Source organism: Apteryx rowi, unplaced genomic scaffold (assembly GCF_003343035.1).
Source record: "Apteryx rowi isolate R43461 unplaced genomic scaffold, aptRow1 scaffold_138, whole genome shotgun sequence".
NCBI lineage: Eukaryota > Metazoa > Chordata > Aves > Apterygiformes > Apterygidae > Apteryx > Apteryx rowi.
Genome location: NW_020447619.1, coordinates 1293019 through 1309389, shown reverse-complemented (window position 1 = coordinate 1309389; position 16371 = coordinate 1293019). Strand labels below are relative to the sequence as shown.

The window sequence follows — 16371 nt, the reverse complement described above, 5'->3', positions numbered from 1 at the left end:
CTTTTAGGTGTGTTTTATACTGAAAAGTTACAAGTTAGGTTGAATGAATCTGTTTCAAAGACTAGAAATTTAATGAGGTTTTTCTCCTTGCAGGAATGTTTAGAATTTCATGGTGTGTTTCGTGGATCAGCTTGTGGTCATCATGGACCATATATTCCAGATGTTCTCTTCTGGTCTGTCATATTGTTCTTTACAACATTTTTCCTCTCCTCTTTTCTTAAGCAATTCAAGACCAAACGCTATTTCCCAACTAAGGTAATTCTGACTAGTGATGATTGTTTTGAGATAAATGTTTTTGTGTACATTAGTGTAATTTAATGAAGTGGAAAATTTTTTTTTAATTGTTCCTCAAAACTTTTTATTGTGAGTGTGATTTTGACCACATTTCTTTTAAGACATGAAGAGAAATTAAAAACAAAAAAATTAATGAATGATTGTGGAAAAATAAGGCATTAGAGTAATGAAATTGGCTGCTGAAAATTCAGTGCTTACTATCTCCTTTCCTATTGTTCTAATGAGATGTTCCAAATATTAAGAGACCTAAGCATATCTATCATTCTGTATGGGATATTGCCAAGTATCATCTGGAATGACTATATTCCCACAGTGTTCCTCACCTACTAGTACAGAGCACTGATTGCTTTCCCCAAACTGATGATGACTGGAGGGTTCTGTACTATTCCTCAAGGAATTACTTTTCCTTATAGGGGCTCATACAGTGATTATCCTTGGATTGATTTGCACTACGTTTTTTTGCTAGCCAAAATAAAGTGGAAGATCATCTCTGAACCTCAAGCCATACCTACAACATGTTCTTAATATTTCTTAAAGTCACCTTCCATAACCAGAATCTGTTGCACAGTATACCCCTCATATCAATTAAACATCAAATGAATGCACGTTGATTTCAGAACAATTCAATGGTAGCACTGAATTAAGCTCCAAGAGACCAGCTGTGATGACCCAGCCTCCCAGTAGAGCTAAGACCACCGAATAGATGAAGATGAAGGAGTTATTTGAAGTAATTTGCTTCTTGCAGCAGATCACTTTGAATGAGATTATTGGTTAGATGAACAGTAGTTCAAAATATTCTGCAACTCTAACCTGTGCTGGCAGATGGTTTAAATTTTTTAAAAATAAAGTGAGAAAACATAATCAGTGGTCTAGTGTATAATATAAATAGACTTTAAGCACTGCTTATAGTGGAGAAAATTCTCTTTTCCTGTATGTAAATTATAATGATGAAAAGCAAGTGTTAACAAAAGTCTTTTCTTTATAGGTACGTTCTACCATCAGTGACTTTGCAGTATTTCTAACCATAGTAATCATGGTTTTGATTGACTATCTTGTAGGAGTACCTTCTCCTAAGCTTCATGTTCCAGAGAAATTTGAAGTAAGAAATAAAGCCTCTTAAAAAAACTTAATTTTTTTAAATGCTTGCAATTTCATAGACAATGAAATAGTGGAGTTGCATAGAAACAAAAACATATCTTTTTGGCTTACATTATTAATGCAAGTACTGAAGTAATTTCCCTTTTTATTTTGGGTGCGCATCTCATCTGACAGAAGAGACTATGCTTTATAGTCTAATATGGCTGAAAAGGATGTATTCTTTTGTGGAGATGTGCAAAATCAAGGAATGGAATGGACTGTTTTAATCTTTTCCATATAAACGTCACATTCACATCAAACAGCTAATCAGTCTTTTAGTCAAAGCCATTTTTTAAAAAACATGAACATATAATTAAGAGACTCTCAAAGGAAAAGTTTTGGTAATCTGAGCTGGGTTGATCTGTTCATTGTAGCTAACATTTGTAGCAATAAAATCTCCCTTTTATTTTAGTGAATTAATTCTTATTTTTGATGTTTGTTTTTCAGCCTACTCGAAAAGACCGAGGATGGTTCATAGATCCTCTTGGAGGCAATCCTTGGTGGACACTCTTGATAGCTGCTGTTCCTGCTTTACTCTGTACCATTCTCATTTTCATGGATCAACAAATAACAGCTGTTATTATAAACAGAAAAGAGCATAAGCTGAAGGTAAAAGTCTGTTCATTTTGAGTGTATAAGTCAATTTTATTTTAAATTAGATTCATTCTGTAAATCTGTGAAACATTACCAACAGCCACTAGATACCCTTATTTACCAATAAAGAACAAGTATCATTTTTTGGACACTCTCAAAATCTCCAACTTTTGTAGTCGTGTTATTTACCTACTAAGCTATACATATTTCATTGTGTAAGTTCATAAGTGAGTCATTTCTTTGCTTAATTTTACAGAAAGGCTGTGGTTATCATCTTGATCTGCTCATGGTTGGTGTTATGTTGGGCATATGTTCTATCATGGGCTTACCATGGTTTGTTGCTGCAACTGTCCTGTCTATAAGTCATGTTAACAGCCTGAAAGTAGAGTCCGAATGCTCTGCCCCAGGAGAGCAACCAAAGTTTTTGGGAATCCGTGAGCAGCGAGTGACAGGATTGATGATTTTTGTCCTGATGGGGCTGTCAGTGTTCATGACCTCTGTGTTAAAGGTAAAAGAGAGTTTTTGCAAAAATATTTATGCTTGCTTTGCACTTTTTATTTTGATACTATGTTTTAGTATTTCATAATTTTAGCAAGCTCTAATATGTTAAGTAAAATATGCACGGACTCATTCTCAAATTGCCTTTTTATCAACAAATATTAATTAAATAGAAATGATCAGGGGAGATGCAAGTAAAATGAAATCTGAATAAGCTAGGTATGTAGTGAATAGTGAAGAAAGCAGTCTTTATCCATGTTACTTGATTTTTCTTGTTAGCGATTTTTTTAGTTTCCCAAGTACATGTTACCAGATACAGTCCTAGTAGTTTTAGTGTGAGTGTGTAAAGTGAGAGAGAACAGGAATGTGGTAAAGCTATGAAGTTATTTAAGTGGAAGTAATATAAAGTAGCAGAAGAAACAAAAACATCCAGTTAAAATGAACATCAGAAATGACATTGTTCACTTCTAATTCTTTATCTACTAGCTCTGTAAACTCACTTTGAGGTTTAAAGTTCAGGCTTAGCTTATGCAGTATTGCATGTAATAGAGATTCTGCAAGTCAAATTAATTGGCTTTTTGCTCAGATTTGAGTAAAATCAATCTCACTTCTGCTTTGCTATGTAAACTCCATATAGTTAAAATGAGAAATGGAAAATACTGTCTCTTCATTGCCAAAATAGCAGATATGACTTAGAATGCGTAATTACTACTACCTTTAAAGAATTTTGTGATAGGGCTTTAAAGACAGGCCACAAGTCCTTTTACAAAAAGGTAGCTTCTAATGGGCTTCTAACTGAAGTTTAGGCAATGGGAAGGAATAGATCTATGGACAATTAGCTTTAAATTAGTAATTAGACCTACGTATTCTAAATTCTTAATAGTTGGACATTTATATATATTAAAGAATGTAAAGGTCTGAACAATAAGGCAATAGAAGTTATGAAAGATAACTATTTAGACTGGATGATCTCTGTTAGAAAAGCTACCAAGAGCTAAGCAGTGTAATGGAAACAATCAGAATCAAACCCAGGAATATAGAGTTACTGTTGCTTGAAAATGAAAGGTGAAGTAAAGGTGCAGATAGCTGAAGTCTGTTTCTTTCACATTTTAAGAGTTGATTCCTGGAAGCTAATACATTCATTTCTTAGGGAACCAATAGAAATGGTATTATTGGATATTCTTTCTTTATGAAATATTTTCCTTTTTCAGTGTGAATGGCTGTCATTGTTCAAAAGAAGGAAGGAAGACAAAGAAAACCTTGCATCTGTAGGGTGCTGTGGTTTCGTTCCATGTATGGATATATGCTGATTTAATGCAGTAGAAGTTGATGCTAATGAAAAACTAGCATGTCAAATTATATAGCTCATGGTGAAGACACGAGCTTTATTTTTATATATGTGTGTGTGTGTGTGTATACACACACACACACACACACACACACACACACACACGCATGCATATATTATAATGAATCCCTAAGGCATAATTTTATTCCAGGATAGTTAAGTTTCAGTAAAGGCCTTTGTTCAGACTTGATTACAGCAGTTTTTCTTAAGGTTTGCAATTACATCTTGTCCTTTATTCATTTAAAACTTTCTTGAATTCAAGAGCAAAGTCAGCTTCGCTTGCAAAGGCTTGATGCAAGTGTCACTGAAATCAATGGACGACTTCATTATCTTAGTAAGCTTTAAATTGATATTCTTACTGGAGCAAAATTTAGCCTTGATTAATTGGCAGAATTTCATATTGTGTGTGTGGTTTCTTTTTGTTTCATTTGCTCTGGAAATGCCAGATACACTGATCAAAAGTAATGTTCATATGGCAGTTTCATAAAGTTGATAGTCTCAGTCCAGTTCCTAGGAGAGAGCCACATAAACTAGCATATTTAGCATTAATAGAAATCATGTTTACAATCTAGAAAATCCTAGTGGCTGGGCAGTCAAGACTGAATTGCGTTTTAATCATGATGATAGCCTTGATAGTCATGGGGAGGGATGTAGGTCCTACGCCATCTCCCTGCTTTTTTGCTGTTCAGTGCTGCATTTGTTCTCCAGGTAAATAAAGGGCCTCAGCTTTTACAGATATCAGTTAAAATAAATATACAGCAAAAATATTTTGGTTCATTTCCTTTACTAATGTGAACTACCATATTGTATACCATATTGGTTCTAGAAGTAATTGTGTGGGTTTTTTTCCTCCCCAGTTTATTCCAATGCCAGTTTTGTATGGTGTCTTTCTTTACATGGGAGTATCTTCATTAAAAGGCATTCAGGTAAAATCTGTTTTTAATGAACAGTTTGCTTTTGCTTAACACTAAATGAAAAGGAAACTTTTTAACACATTATTTTACATGAGCATGACAGTTAACCCATACTGTCAGAGCAGGATGTAGAATGATTTCTTAAGTGTCATATTCAAATGTTTGTTCTTACCACATTGTGCTTTCAGTTCTCAGTTCTTTTGTGTTTATTCTTTCAGTAGTTTAGCTGAGCAGCAAATTTCTGAAGTATTCTCAAATGTTGAAGAAATTATGTTAAAAATGACAGCCACTCAACACTGCTTCCTCCCCACCCCACACACATATTTTCAATGTCCTTCATTACTATTTTAGTTGGGATTAATATCTGCTTCTGGTGCCTCCCAGAAATGTTTTTCTTGCCTTCAAGAGAAGGAGGAGATCATTAACTGAAGGGTGATTTTATTTTTCAATGCAGTTTTTTGACCGTATAAAGCTGTTTGGAATGCCTGCCAAACATCAACCTGACCTGATATATCTACGTTATGTGCCACTCTGGAAGGTCCATATCTTTACAGTTATTCAGCTCACTTGTCTAGTTTTGTTGTGGGTGATTAAAGCGTCTGCAGCTGCTGTTGTTTTCCCTATGATGGTAAGTTACCTATCCTACAAGCCACGCATTTTTGAAGAGTGCGTGCATCATCTGAGATCTCTTCAGAACATATTTGCTGCCTTAGAAAGGGAGTGGGAAAGAAAGGAGAACTTCTGCTATAAGCTTTTCACTTTTGAAACAGAAAGGCTTTTTGTTTCCTAAAAGTAAGCAATTTGGTTGTGAATAGCTACAGAAAGTGAAAATGATTTAACTGTGTAGTAAGATAAAACTAGTACTACAAAAAAGGTCTTTAGTTAAAGATACTGAGTAAACTGAAAGCGTGTGCATATTTATTCATTTAAATAGTTTAACATAAATTCCATTTATGGTTCCCTTAAGGTTCTAGCATTAGTGTTCATTCGCAAGCTCATGGATTTATGTTTCACCAAAAGAGAGCTTAGCTGGCTTGATGATCTTATGCCGGAAAGTAAAAAGAAGAAAGAAGATGACAAAAAGAAAAAGGAAAAAGCAGTAAGTGTAAAAAAAACAAAACAAAACAAAAAAAACAACCAATCAACCAAAAAAACCCAATCAAACTAAGCGTGTTGTAAATTACTAGAAAATACTCAATAGCATGAAATTAAAAGATTTTTAAGTGGCACAAGCATATGACTTTATACCCAAATGTAATAAACATTTTGAAATTATTTACTGATGAGTTTTAACGCCAGAATAACCATTACTAGCAATTTAGGGGAGGAAAGGACACTGTTTCAGTGATGCTGTTATAAGTTATGACTCTTATTTGTGATTAAATTTAGCAGGCAGATTGGAAAGTCAGAAACAGTTTTTTCACACAATTTTTTTCTGAGTCTTTCATTAGTTTAGAAGGCAGATGTGGGTGGGAGAGAAAAGCAGTGAAGTTGAGCAGAGATCTTGACTCTGCTCAGACTAATGATTAAACTGTTTACTACATTCTATTGTATGCAGAGCAGTAGTTAGTCAACTGCTAGTTGACCCTTAACAGAGCTTGTATAACTTTTATGAAAAAGTTGATTTCTGCTGCATGATTAATTTTACCAACTTTGTACTTGGGATTTACAGGAAGCAGAGAGAATGCTTCAGGCAGGGGACAGCGAAAGTGTACACCTTCGATATGAAGAAGCAAACGTCTTGGATTTTCCTGTAAAAACCCTAAAATACAGGTATAATATTATGTTGGTCTTTTAAGAGGAGTTTTTGTATGATATGCCATAATTTGCTTTATATTAAGTTGGCCATGTATGAGTTGAATTAACTTTCATCCAAGCTTGTAACTCAGCTATGATTAGAAAGAATTGAAGATATCTCTCATTGTACTACGCTAGCATTTGTATGTGGTGTTGTTCTTTAAAACTGCATCTTAATTATAAATTTACATGACCATCTTGAACAGATCAGATGACTCAATTTCGACCAGCTGTACTCAAGGTGAAGAAGCTTCTTTGGTCAGTTTTCATGGAATACTTGTGTGTTACTGTGCATGAAGTGCTGGGTTTTAAACAGTGGTTGATGAATAGCATCAGTTGAGCCATGTTTTTACCAGCCACTTGGATTTTTAAAATGGACTCTGAGAGCGCAGTTCTTTGGCTTAGCTAGGTCAGGACAGCTAAAGTCCATAACTTCCATGTGATCTAAACCAATTTTGTTAACAGGCAGCCTTTTCACTTAAGCTTATTTTCCGAAAGTAAAAAGTGAGGACAGGGTTATTGGTTCTCTTGCAGAGAAACCTTTTCACCCTGATTTTTCTGCTTTGCTGTACTAGTTCAGCAGCAGCTAAGGAAGTGCTGGAATTACCCTGACAGAATATGTCTCCAAGACTGGACGGTATTTTGTCTCTGTATGTATCTCCCTACTGAGGAAGTATTAAGCTTATTTTTTTAGGTATTCTGCAGCTGTTCAACACGCCCCAGGAGGTGTTGACAGATAAATAGCTTGTCATCTTTTTTGCGCCTCTAATAGTAAGTGTTCCTGGGTTAAAAATTGACTTTCCTATGGATCTAGAGGAACGTTAGATCTACTTTGACCTGAGTTGGGAATAAGCAGACTTCAGGGTTAGATTTTCCAGCTGAGTCCTGTCATCTACTCTACATAAAAGTAGGGTTGAACTTGCTCTAGCAACTCAAGTGAAAATGATGCTAAAGCATTTTTTTAAACATTAGAGTTGCTAATTGTTCTCTCAGTAGAACTATGATTTCATCAACTGTGTGTTTTTATCTGTGTATTTACCATATATTACGCTGTCTTGCATGTTGTGGGATTTCTTAGAAAAATGGCTTTGAAACCTTTCTGTGCTGATTTATAACACAAATGATTTATATTCCCCAAAATACAAGGTAGTAGAGAACTGGGCTACACTGTGTCTGATAGTTCTTATACAGCGATTGTACACTGGAGAGGGGATTTAGTAAGCTTAAGTGTGGAGCAGAACAGAAAGCCTGTCTACAGTCAGCACATTAAGGCTGCTCTACATATAGAGATACGGAGGGCAAAGTGGCTAATAGGTTCTGAAAGCTTACCATCTGTGAGGATAAACTTACTTCTGCAGGGCTCTGCGAGGGGGAGGGACTCAAAATTTGTCTAGCAAGGCTCTGCAGAAAAAAAACTTTGAAATATGTCTGGAAGTTGGGAGTTCTAGATTTTTATTAGTTTTTAATCTTGAGTTACCAGTTTCAAAATTTTATTAACATCTGTTCTTTTCCTCTTGATTATTTTCTGGAAGCAGCTTAAAATAATTCTGATTTATGAAAGCCTTAGCAGAATAATATGATTCATTTTTTAATTCCTGAACATTCAAAATAGTTTTCTTAAGTTACAGGATAATTTGGAAATGAGATACTCAAATCTCATTCATTCACAGTGTCTTAGTGATATCTACATGAAAAACTGTTTTAAGATGCTATGTGATGAGAGCAGTGCTAGTGAGTTAAGTGTTCAAATTCTTGTTTAAATATCTTTGTAAGAGGTGAATTCAACTTGTGGCTGCATAAATGTAAAAAGAAGGCACAACTGATGTAAACAATGAGTGACAAAAAGTATAATGCTATTGCAAGGTATTGAGTACTAACCAGAAAGTATGTTTGTTCTTTAGCGTTGATCCCTCAATTGTAAACATATCAGATGAAATGGCCAAAACTGCACAGTGGAAGGCTCTTGCCATGAGTACTGAGAATGCCAAAGTAACCAGAGCTAACCTGAGGTAGCTATAATTACTCACACAATTTCTAATTACAGTTTTGTTTAGCAAATGATAGTTGTGCTCATTTTTCTTGAAATGTATCTCAAAATGAGCGTACATGGTTGGTAAACTTGTACTGATATTTTACTTTCAAGGATCTTGCATCTGAGCTTCGTTTTTCTCTTTATCATGAAGTTTTAAACAATATCTGCAAGAAATTCTTATTATTTTTATTAAATGYATTATTGCAATTTTAAAGTTATTCTTTATTTGTTTAATACAATTGCATGCTACTCTGATAGGTTTAGGGTTTCTAAAAACTTTACTAAAATGTATATAAACATGGGAACTGTTTGATCCTGAGTATTAGAAATGCCAGTGGAAATAAAAGGTAAGTCCAGCAGTTTCATTGCTGCTTTATGCTTCCCTAAGGATCTGCCCCTTGTTTTTTTTTTCCCCAGCTTATTTTTAAATCCTAAAAATTAAACCTGGCTCAAATATTATCTTCCCTGTAAATGAAAAATACTCATGTGAAGTATTGGACAAGTTAGGAGCCCTTGGAGCTATGAACTTTTCCTGCAGCTGGCCAGCATCTATGATAGCCATCAGCCTTTTTCTCAGAAATTTTTCGTTCAATGAATCATTCTGTTATTCTGTCCTATCTTTTTCCCTGTCTGGCTGAATCTATCAAGGGGAGCAAAACAAATCCTGAACATTCATATGTAAAGTCCCCAGCTTCCTGAAAATTTATGTTTTGCAGGGACCCCTATCTGTGGACTGTTGCAATAGTCCAACTAACAATTGCTTAGTAGTGTTTTCATGCGGGAAGAAGAGGAGAATTGGCCTGATTATCCAGGAAAATGAGGCTTAGCAATCCTCCTGTCTGTACCTGCGTCATCATCTTTTTGGTTGATTCCTTTCAGTTAAGTCTGTTAGAGAAGGACATTTTTCAGAGAGACTGAGTTGTCCAGCTTTGTGTAAATTTAAACCTCAGTGGAAGAGAAGTGGGAGCGAGGGGGCTTCTCTGTAATTGTCCAAGCTATTAGGTACTGTTTAGCCTGCTTCATGGAAGCAGTGGTAGTGACTGGCTGCTTAGCACTTGCATACTGCCTGTTTATTCAGCAAGTGCACAACTCCAAACTAGGCACGGAAATGTGCTTTATTTTGCCCAGATGGTAGGTAAACAAGAGCGAAGTGGGGGACGTGAAGAGGACTTGAAGTACTGTAATAGGAGGAGCTGAAAAGAGTAATTCATACAGGCACTAGTGAAACACTTCAGTGAAACTTGAGATTGTACTATCTTGAACTTTTTTTTTTTAAAACCCTTGAGTACCATGTGAACTTGTCTCTCAGGAAGATTGATAACAGAGGCTTGTGTGCATCCATGTATTTTAATTGCTTATTCTCTTTCATGCTATTTGAGAAGCCTGTTACAGAATTTGTGGAGGCTTTCTGTACAATATCTGATAGTTATTGGATGTATAAGGCTTGAAGAGATGCAGACCTCTGCTTTCCCTTCTAGATGAACTCAAATTTTTAGATTTGATTTTCAGGCATTTAGAAGTTTGTGCAACTCCATCTTGCACTTTCCTGTTTCTTGAGTAGGTTAAGTTAGTGTAGAATTATATGCAGCACAAACACATTAGACTTCTGACCAGTTTGTCATGTTTTTGTGATCTGCTGGTGAGACTTAAAGGTGTCACCAGTGCTCAATCAAAAATATTTCCCAGTAAAATTTTTCCTCTCAGTTCTGGTAAGGTTTTTCTTTGTAACAATCTTCATTTGTTAGTGTGGACATATGTTTGGTGTTGCAGGAAGATTCTGTAGTCACTGCTATCTTCAGATTCATAGACTTCAAATAGGATGTTGTTTGAAGCAAGCAATGTTTTCTGGAGTTCCAGACACTGTCACATGAGTTGGCATTACTCCTTAACAGTCCTAACCACTTTCATATTTTGTTCTTTGTTGTTTTTCCCCATCTTATCTAGACAACTTTTTATTTCCCTCTCTTCCATTTCTCCCATTTTGTAAGTATGCCTGGACTCTGTAGAGAGCTGTAATACATCTTTTACAGAATGCCAGGATATTTCTCTTTACATGGATTTCTAATACATTTTTTCCTTAAAGAACAACTCCACAGACATGTCTTCTAAAATACCTGCCAAGAGATCCTACCTCTTATGACATTCCAATTTCTCTTCTACTTTTCTGTAGCTACCTTGGGATGTTCCTGCTTCTCCTTGCATAAGCCATTGTTGAGTGTCTGTGTCCCCAAGCAAGCCAGTTGTTTTGGGTTCCAGCCAGCTCATTGTCTTTAGGGCCTTCCACTTGAATGGAAGCTCATCCAGATTTCCAGCTGTCCTCTCCTGTTGTTACAAATGTGGTTCCTTATTTTGAAGAGACCAAAACGTTTTCCCAGTCTTGTATTATGAAAAAATTTGCTCCCTTCCCAATAATTAAGAAATATTAATAATATTGCTTGTTATATATTTGTGAATGTTTTTAATTAGCCAGTTTTTTTTTCTAAAGGTGTCTCATTTCAAATCAATAGAATCAGTAACAGCAGTAGATCTGGAAAACAATGAATGGATGGATGTAAGACTGTATTTATAGATGAGATCTTGTTGACTTTGTTTTTCAAGCTTGTACTGTTCCTGTGAATAGTATTTAACATTCTACAATGTAACAGAAATATGTGATCATAAAAGTATCCTTACATAAATACTTTGAATGTTGACCATTAAGTATAAAATGTTTGAAAATTAACCTTCATTAAAGTGAGCCAAACCTTAAATGTTCATCTTTGCTTTCAACAGCCCTGAGAAGCCAGAAGGTGTGAAAATAAATATGGAAGATGCACCTGTTGTGAAATATGTGGATGCTGAAACATCTTTATAGAACTGAACCAAGGGGAATTTTGTGTATTTTGTGTGTGTGTGTGTGTGTGTATATATATATATATATATATATATATCACTGTAGGATATCATACCATTGAAGTGTGATTTCCAAGTTTAAGGAGGAACATATATTTAATTCTGCCATTGTTTAGGGCACTGTAGATATGCTTGCAAAACAAGAAGATTTTCCTACAAATAAGATGAGTGGTAATCACACTTCAGATATTTATTTTATTGGAAATTTTATTTTCATTTTTAAATAGGAAGATTGTAATGAATGCTTATTCTTTTCAATAATCATTATGTGCATAAAAGTTAAATCAGCTTTTGCTGATGATTACTGGTCCATGTTGCTTAGAATTTTGCAATACCTCTGTGTTACAGTTTATTTTCCATGCAGACAGTTACTGTGTGTTTTTTGCAGGGTAAGCACGTTTTTTGTGATTTCACAGAACGAAAATTAATGTGCTGTTAACATGAACTACTGTGTTTTATGTCTCCACTACATGCTAATATTTTTTTGGATTCTGTCACTCATATTATATAGAAGTGGCCTAGAGTTCCAAGTCAGGTAATTAATCCTTAGAATATATATAAATATGCTGTTCTGATATATATATATTTTTAAACCATTCTTGATTTTAAATATCCTGTTCTGTTACTGTTTTTTTTTTTTAAATCCACTCTTGATATATATATATATATTTTGTTGTTGTTGTTGTTATTGTTGTTGTTGTTGTTATCACCCAGTAGTAGTATGGGTGCAGTAACTATAGTTACAGCCCCAAGTCAGTATTTGCCATTCTGGAAACTCCATGCTTAAACAACATAAATTGGATTTACAGCCAGAAATTTGGTATATAGGAATTTATACATACTTACTACACTAGTAGTCTTGAATTCTTTCCTTCCTGTTTTTATTTACATTTTCCATTGACTTTGAAAGTTTGATTTGCTCAGCTGTAAGACTGAAACTTTGGAGTATTTCATGTCCTCCTCAGAATAGCTTTCTTGCTTAATTCATTTTTAAACTTACTGTGTATTTGATTAAATTAGCTGTAGTTGTTTATAATTCTGTAATAGGTTTATGACCAGTATTGTTTTATGGATTACAAATTGCTTTGTGGTATTTGTGTTTACTGTTACGATCCTCTCCATTGTAAAGGGCATATATGATAGCACACCAACCTATTTTTAAACATTCTATTTATTTTAATTAGCATAAATTTTTATCATGTAAGACAAATTGAAAAAATAAATACTGATTTATTAAAGTAAATGGAATTTTCTGCGGGCTCACATTGTTTGAAAATGCAGTTAGTGCATTTATTGTATTACACCTTCAAGTTCTAATGTTTAGCATTCTAATATTTGAAAAAATTATACTTTTATGTAAAAATCAAAATCTTGATCACTTACCTGCTGCAGTTTCCATTATTGATATTTTTTGCCTTACACCTTAGTTTTTTGGCTTTAATTCCTGAAATTGTCTCTCTACATTCTGAACTGCTTCCAGCCCTTTCTGGCTTTAATATGATCCGTGCTCACTTAAATATGGAAGATACTGTTAGGTTAATTTTACTTTCAGCAAAGTGGAGAGTTTTACCATGGACAACATGGTAAAATTCTCAAGATCTTCAGAAGAAGCAGATTTTGGAGGAGGGCAGAGTTCATCTGAAAATACCACCAGAGGTGGAATTATGGTGCTCTTCAGATAAGTGTCATTTGGAGAGAAGACAATTGTATATTACGAAAACAAAGCAATCAGTGGGAATAAATGGAAATATTAGAAGTAGCATTTAAGTTACATGGACTGTTACCATTTCCTTTGATCGAAACATAATGGATATATATATATATATATATATATATTTCTTGCTGAATTCTGAGAAAAAAGACAATTTACTGAAAGTAGGCTTAGAGCAATATGAATAATGCTATCCAAACTGTTGTAACAGAGGCTCAGGTCAGTGAAAAAACAAGTGAGGTTTGCATTACCAATTTGAATAATACTGTGTAATGAGCTGTATAGGTGTTTCTTTATTCTCAGATATTAGTGTAGCTTGTGCCTTAGCTTGAGTATGTGCTTTTTCATAAAATACCCATTTTTCCCACTAGTTAAACTGAGATCCAGTGAAACTGTGGTAGATGGTTTCCCAAAACCTTCTGCATTATCCAAAAAAAAAACCCTCAAAAAACAAGCATTCATCTGCAGCATCACATCTGTAGTCGATTGTTGACTACTAAGTAGCTCTTGCTGAATCCAACGACGAAAATAATATTTCTAGCAGTTTACACAGCATTATCCGTAATGCATTACTTTCATATTGGTCTTCCAAGTAATATCTGTATACTTAATATTCACAGCCCTAGAACCATTTCTGAAGACCCAAGCAGTTGTTAAAAGCCTAATAGTTTTTAAACTATGTAATGCCAGAAATCACGGTTCCCTGATGCTGCACACTTTGTATCTGGCTTCCACTTCTGACAGATTAACTTTTGGGCAATATACAGAATATTACAGAAGTGGATATTTTTCTAGTAAAGTTTTTAAAAAGAAAAAAAAAAAACCTCTCTCTTCCCCTCCCCCACTAAGTCTAATCACAGTATTTCTTTAATTTTAATTGTGTATGTAGTTTAATCGGTGCTAGAAATACCATGAATTGCAAAGCAGTTTACAGTGTCCCTCAGTTTTGTTGCTCTTGATTAGTAGCATGTTATGCTTGCACTTTTTTTTTTTTTTCCACATGAATAGAATAAGGCCTTGTATTAAGTGCATAAAAACCCAGTGGTAGTCTATGGTTAAGTAATGTGCCGCTCATTTTATTCCTTTTCTGCTTTAAAATCATGCATAGTAGTAAAGTAAAACAACTGAGGATGTAGTTTACTGTATGTAGATAAACATTTTGCCTTAATGGGTGCAAAAGAGCAGTGATAATTACTATGCACTGATTTTTAACCTAGGGGTTAAGCCCTATAAAAATTAAGCCAATTTATTTCCATTCCAACAGTTAGAGAGAAATAAACAGCCCTGCACTTTTCCTAGATGCCTTGGTTTCCCAGAATGGAGCTTAGTGCTGCTGTGTATCTGGCTGCAGAGCCACCTCAGGAAGTCTTTTTTTTGTTTGTTTGTTTTGGTTTTTGTTTTTCTCTTTTCGCTTGCTCTCTTTATAAAAAGATGAATGTTTACATAAAGCGTAGGTCTTAATTTTGACCACTCCATTTAAATTATCTCTGAAAATATTTCACTTAAAATGCAGTCTCATGTTTAAATTATATTCTACAAAACTCATTCTTAGTATTTTTCATATGTATTACAATGACACATTTTCATCCTGTTTACATATGCCCAAGTTATATTTTCGTCCTAGTTTAAATTTGCAGCTGTATTGTAATATCTTGTATGATTATTTAGTGAAATGTTCCAAATTGCCAAGTTTATCATAAAACTTGTTAAGGTAGAATTCAGTGCCCTAGTGGGGTTTTCCAACTAAATGTATTGGCCATTTTCTTCTATGTTTAATCAAAGTTCTCCTATAACTTTTCATTTGCTTCACCTGCATCTCTCTTTATACGTTAGCGTACTAATTTGTGCCCTTTGCAAAGGCAGGTTCAATGTGCTGTAAAATGCATGTCTAATGAATAGGTGTAATGTAAGAGAGCCTGCAACATTTTCAAGGGTTATCTTGTACATATGTTCTATAAATCATAAGGTAACTGGTTCATGATTTTCAGTTCACAAATGTAGTCTGTTAGATGAGCATCACAATGATTTTTTTTTTGCTTTATATGATTAGTAATGTTTTAATTACTCATCTAGGTCAAATTCACTATGAAGTACAGTACAAATGTGTGAAATATTTTGTTTATACCAACAGTAATTTATTTTACAGCAAATTTAAGACTAGAGGCATACAGCTTTGAGTCAGTGTAAAAGTAGTGCTATAAATACAAAGCAAATTGCTTAGTAATTTTAAATTGATTTTATTTTGTAACTTTTTTAGTGAAATCATAAACTGTAGGAAATTTTAGTTGGCGTTGAAGTTAATCTAAAGACACTTTTGTATTGAACTTAGTACCTGTTGACATTGATTTGGAATAATGAGTTGAAAATCAAGACTTTTTATAAAATGTTTTATTGGCAAGAGAAGACACATTATTTGTAGTATTTTTTTTCTGTTGTTGCTGATGCACTTCTGTGCAAACGTGTCTTCCGGTGTTCAGCATCTTTAACTGAACCACAATTTTGATTTTAATATTGATCATTTGAAATGTGATTACATTGTATGGTTTTAATTTTTGATGAGTGCTTTTCTAATTACAAGGATGTTTTCTTACTTTATAACAAAATCCGAAGTAAATGAAAACATTATTCCAAATGCAGAATCAATATTCAGTTTATACAGAAAACACAAATCTCGGACTTGTCTTTAATGTGAAAGATCCAGCCTTTTGTTAAGTGTTTTAATTACTGGCAGAAGAAAATTATCTTTTGTAATGTTTCAGAAAGTTGGTAAAAGTAATAAAAATCTACTGAACTACATTGTGTGTGTTTGTTTGTTTCTACTCTATAAAATACCGTTAGACTGGATTTAGTGACAGAGGTACTGTCGTGTCCAGGACCGGGTCGCTCCTTGACTTTCCCGCAGGCCCCTGGCGGTGCTGGGGGCGGCGGGGCCGGGCCCCCCCCGCGGCGGGATGAGGTGACGCAGCCGCCGGCTGCCCCGCGCCTCCCGCCTGCTGCGGAGCGTTCCCGTGCCCATGGCAACGCCCGTGGCGTTAGCGGTCGCTAGGGTGCGTGGGTGCCGCGGAGCACGGGAGCTTGCCATTGGGCGGCGAGCCCGGCGGTTCTCCAAGAAGGGGCGATACGATTGGCTGCGGGTCCGTTCGTGGTGCTCGCG

The 16371-nt window shown here is 34.9% G+C and overlaps 1 protein-coding gene across 4 annotated transcripts in view; it reads left to right on the top strand.

Moving 5' to 3' along the window:
* Positions 1–12119, top strand: part of SLC4A7 (solute carrier family 4 member 7) — a 95953-nt gene extending 83834 nt beyond the window's left edge. For 3 of the 4 annotated variants that reach the window (XM_026057294.1, XM_026057297.1, XM_026057296.1), the window contains 10 exons: positions 94–255; positions 1280–1393; positions 1879–2040; positions 2282–2533; positions 4729–4797; positions 5240–5413; positions 5753–5884; positions 6458–6558; positions 8484–8591; positions 11387–12119. In XM_026057294.1, coding sequence (XP_025913079.1) covers positions 94–255; positions 1280–1393; positions 1879–2040; positions 2282–2533; positions 4729–4797; positions 5240–5413; positions 5753–5884; positions 6458–6558; positions 8484–8591; positions 11387–11468 — 1356 coding nt within the window. In that variant the 3' untranslated portion in view covers positions 11469–12119. The remainder of the gene's footprint in view (positions 1–93; positions 256–1279; positions 1394–1878; positions 2041–2281; positions 2534–4728; positions 4798–5239; positions 5414–5752; positions 5885–6457; positions 6559–8483; positions 8592–11386) is intronic. The other variant, XM_026057295.1, reaches the window with a different exon arrangement.
* Positions 12120–16371: the final 4252 nt, after the last annotated feature.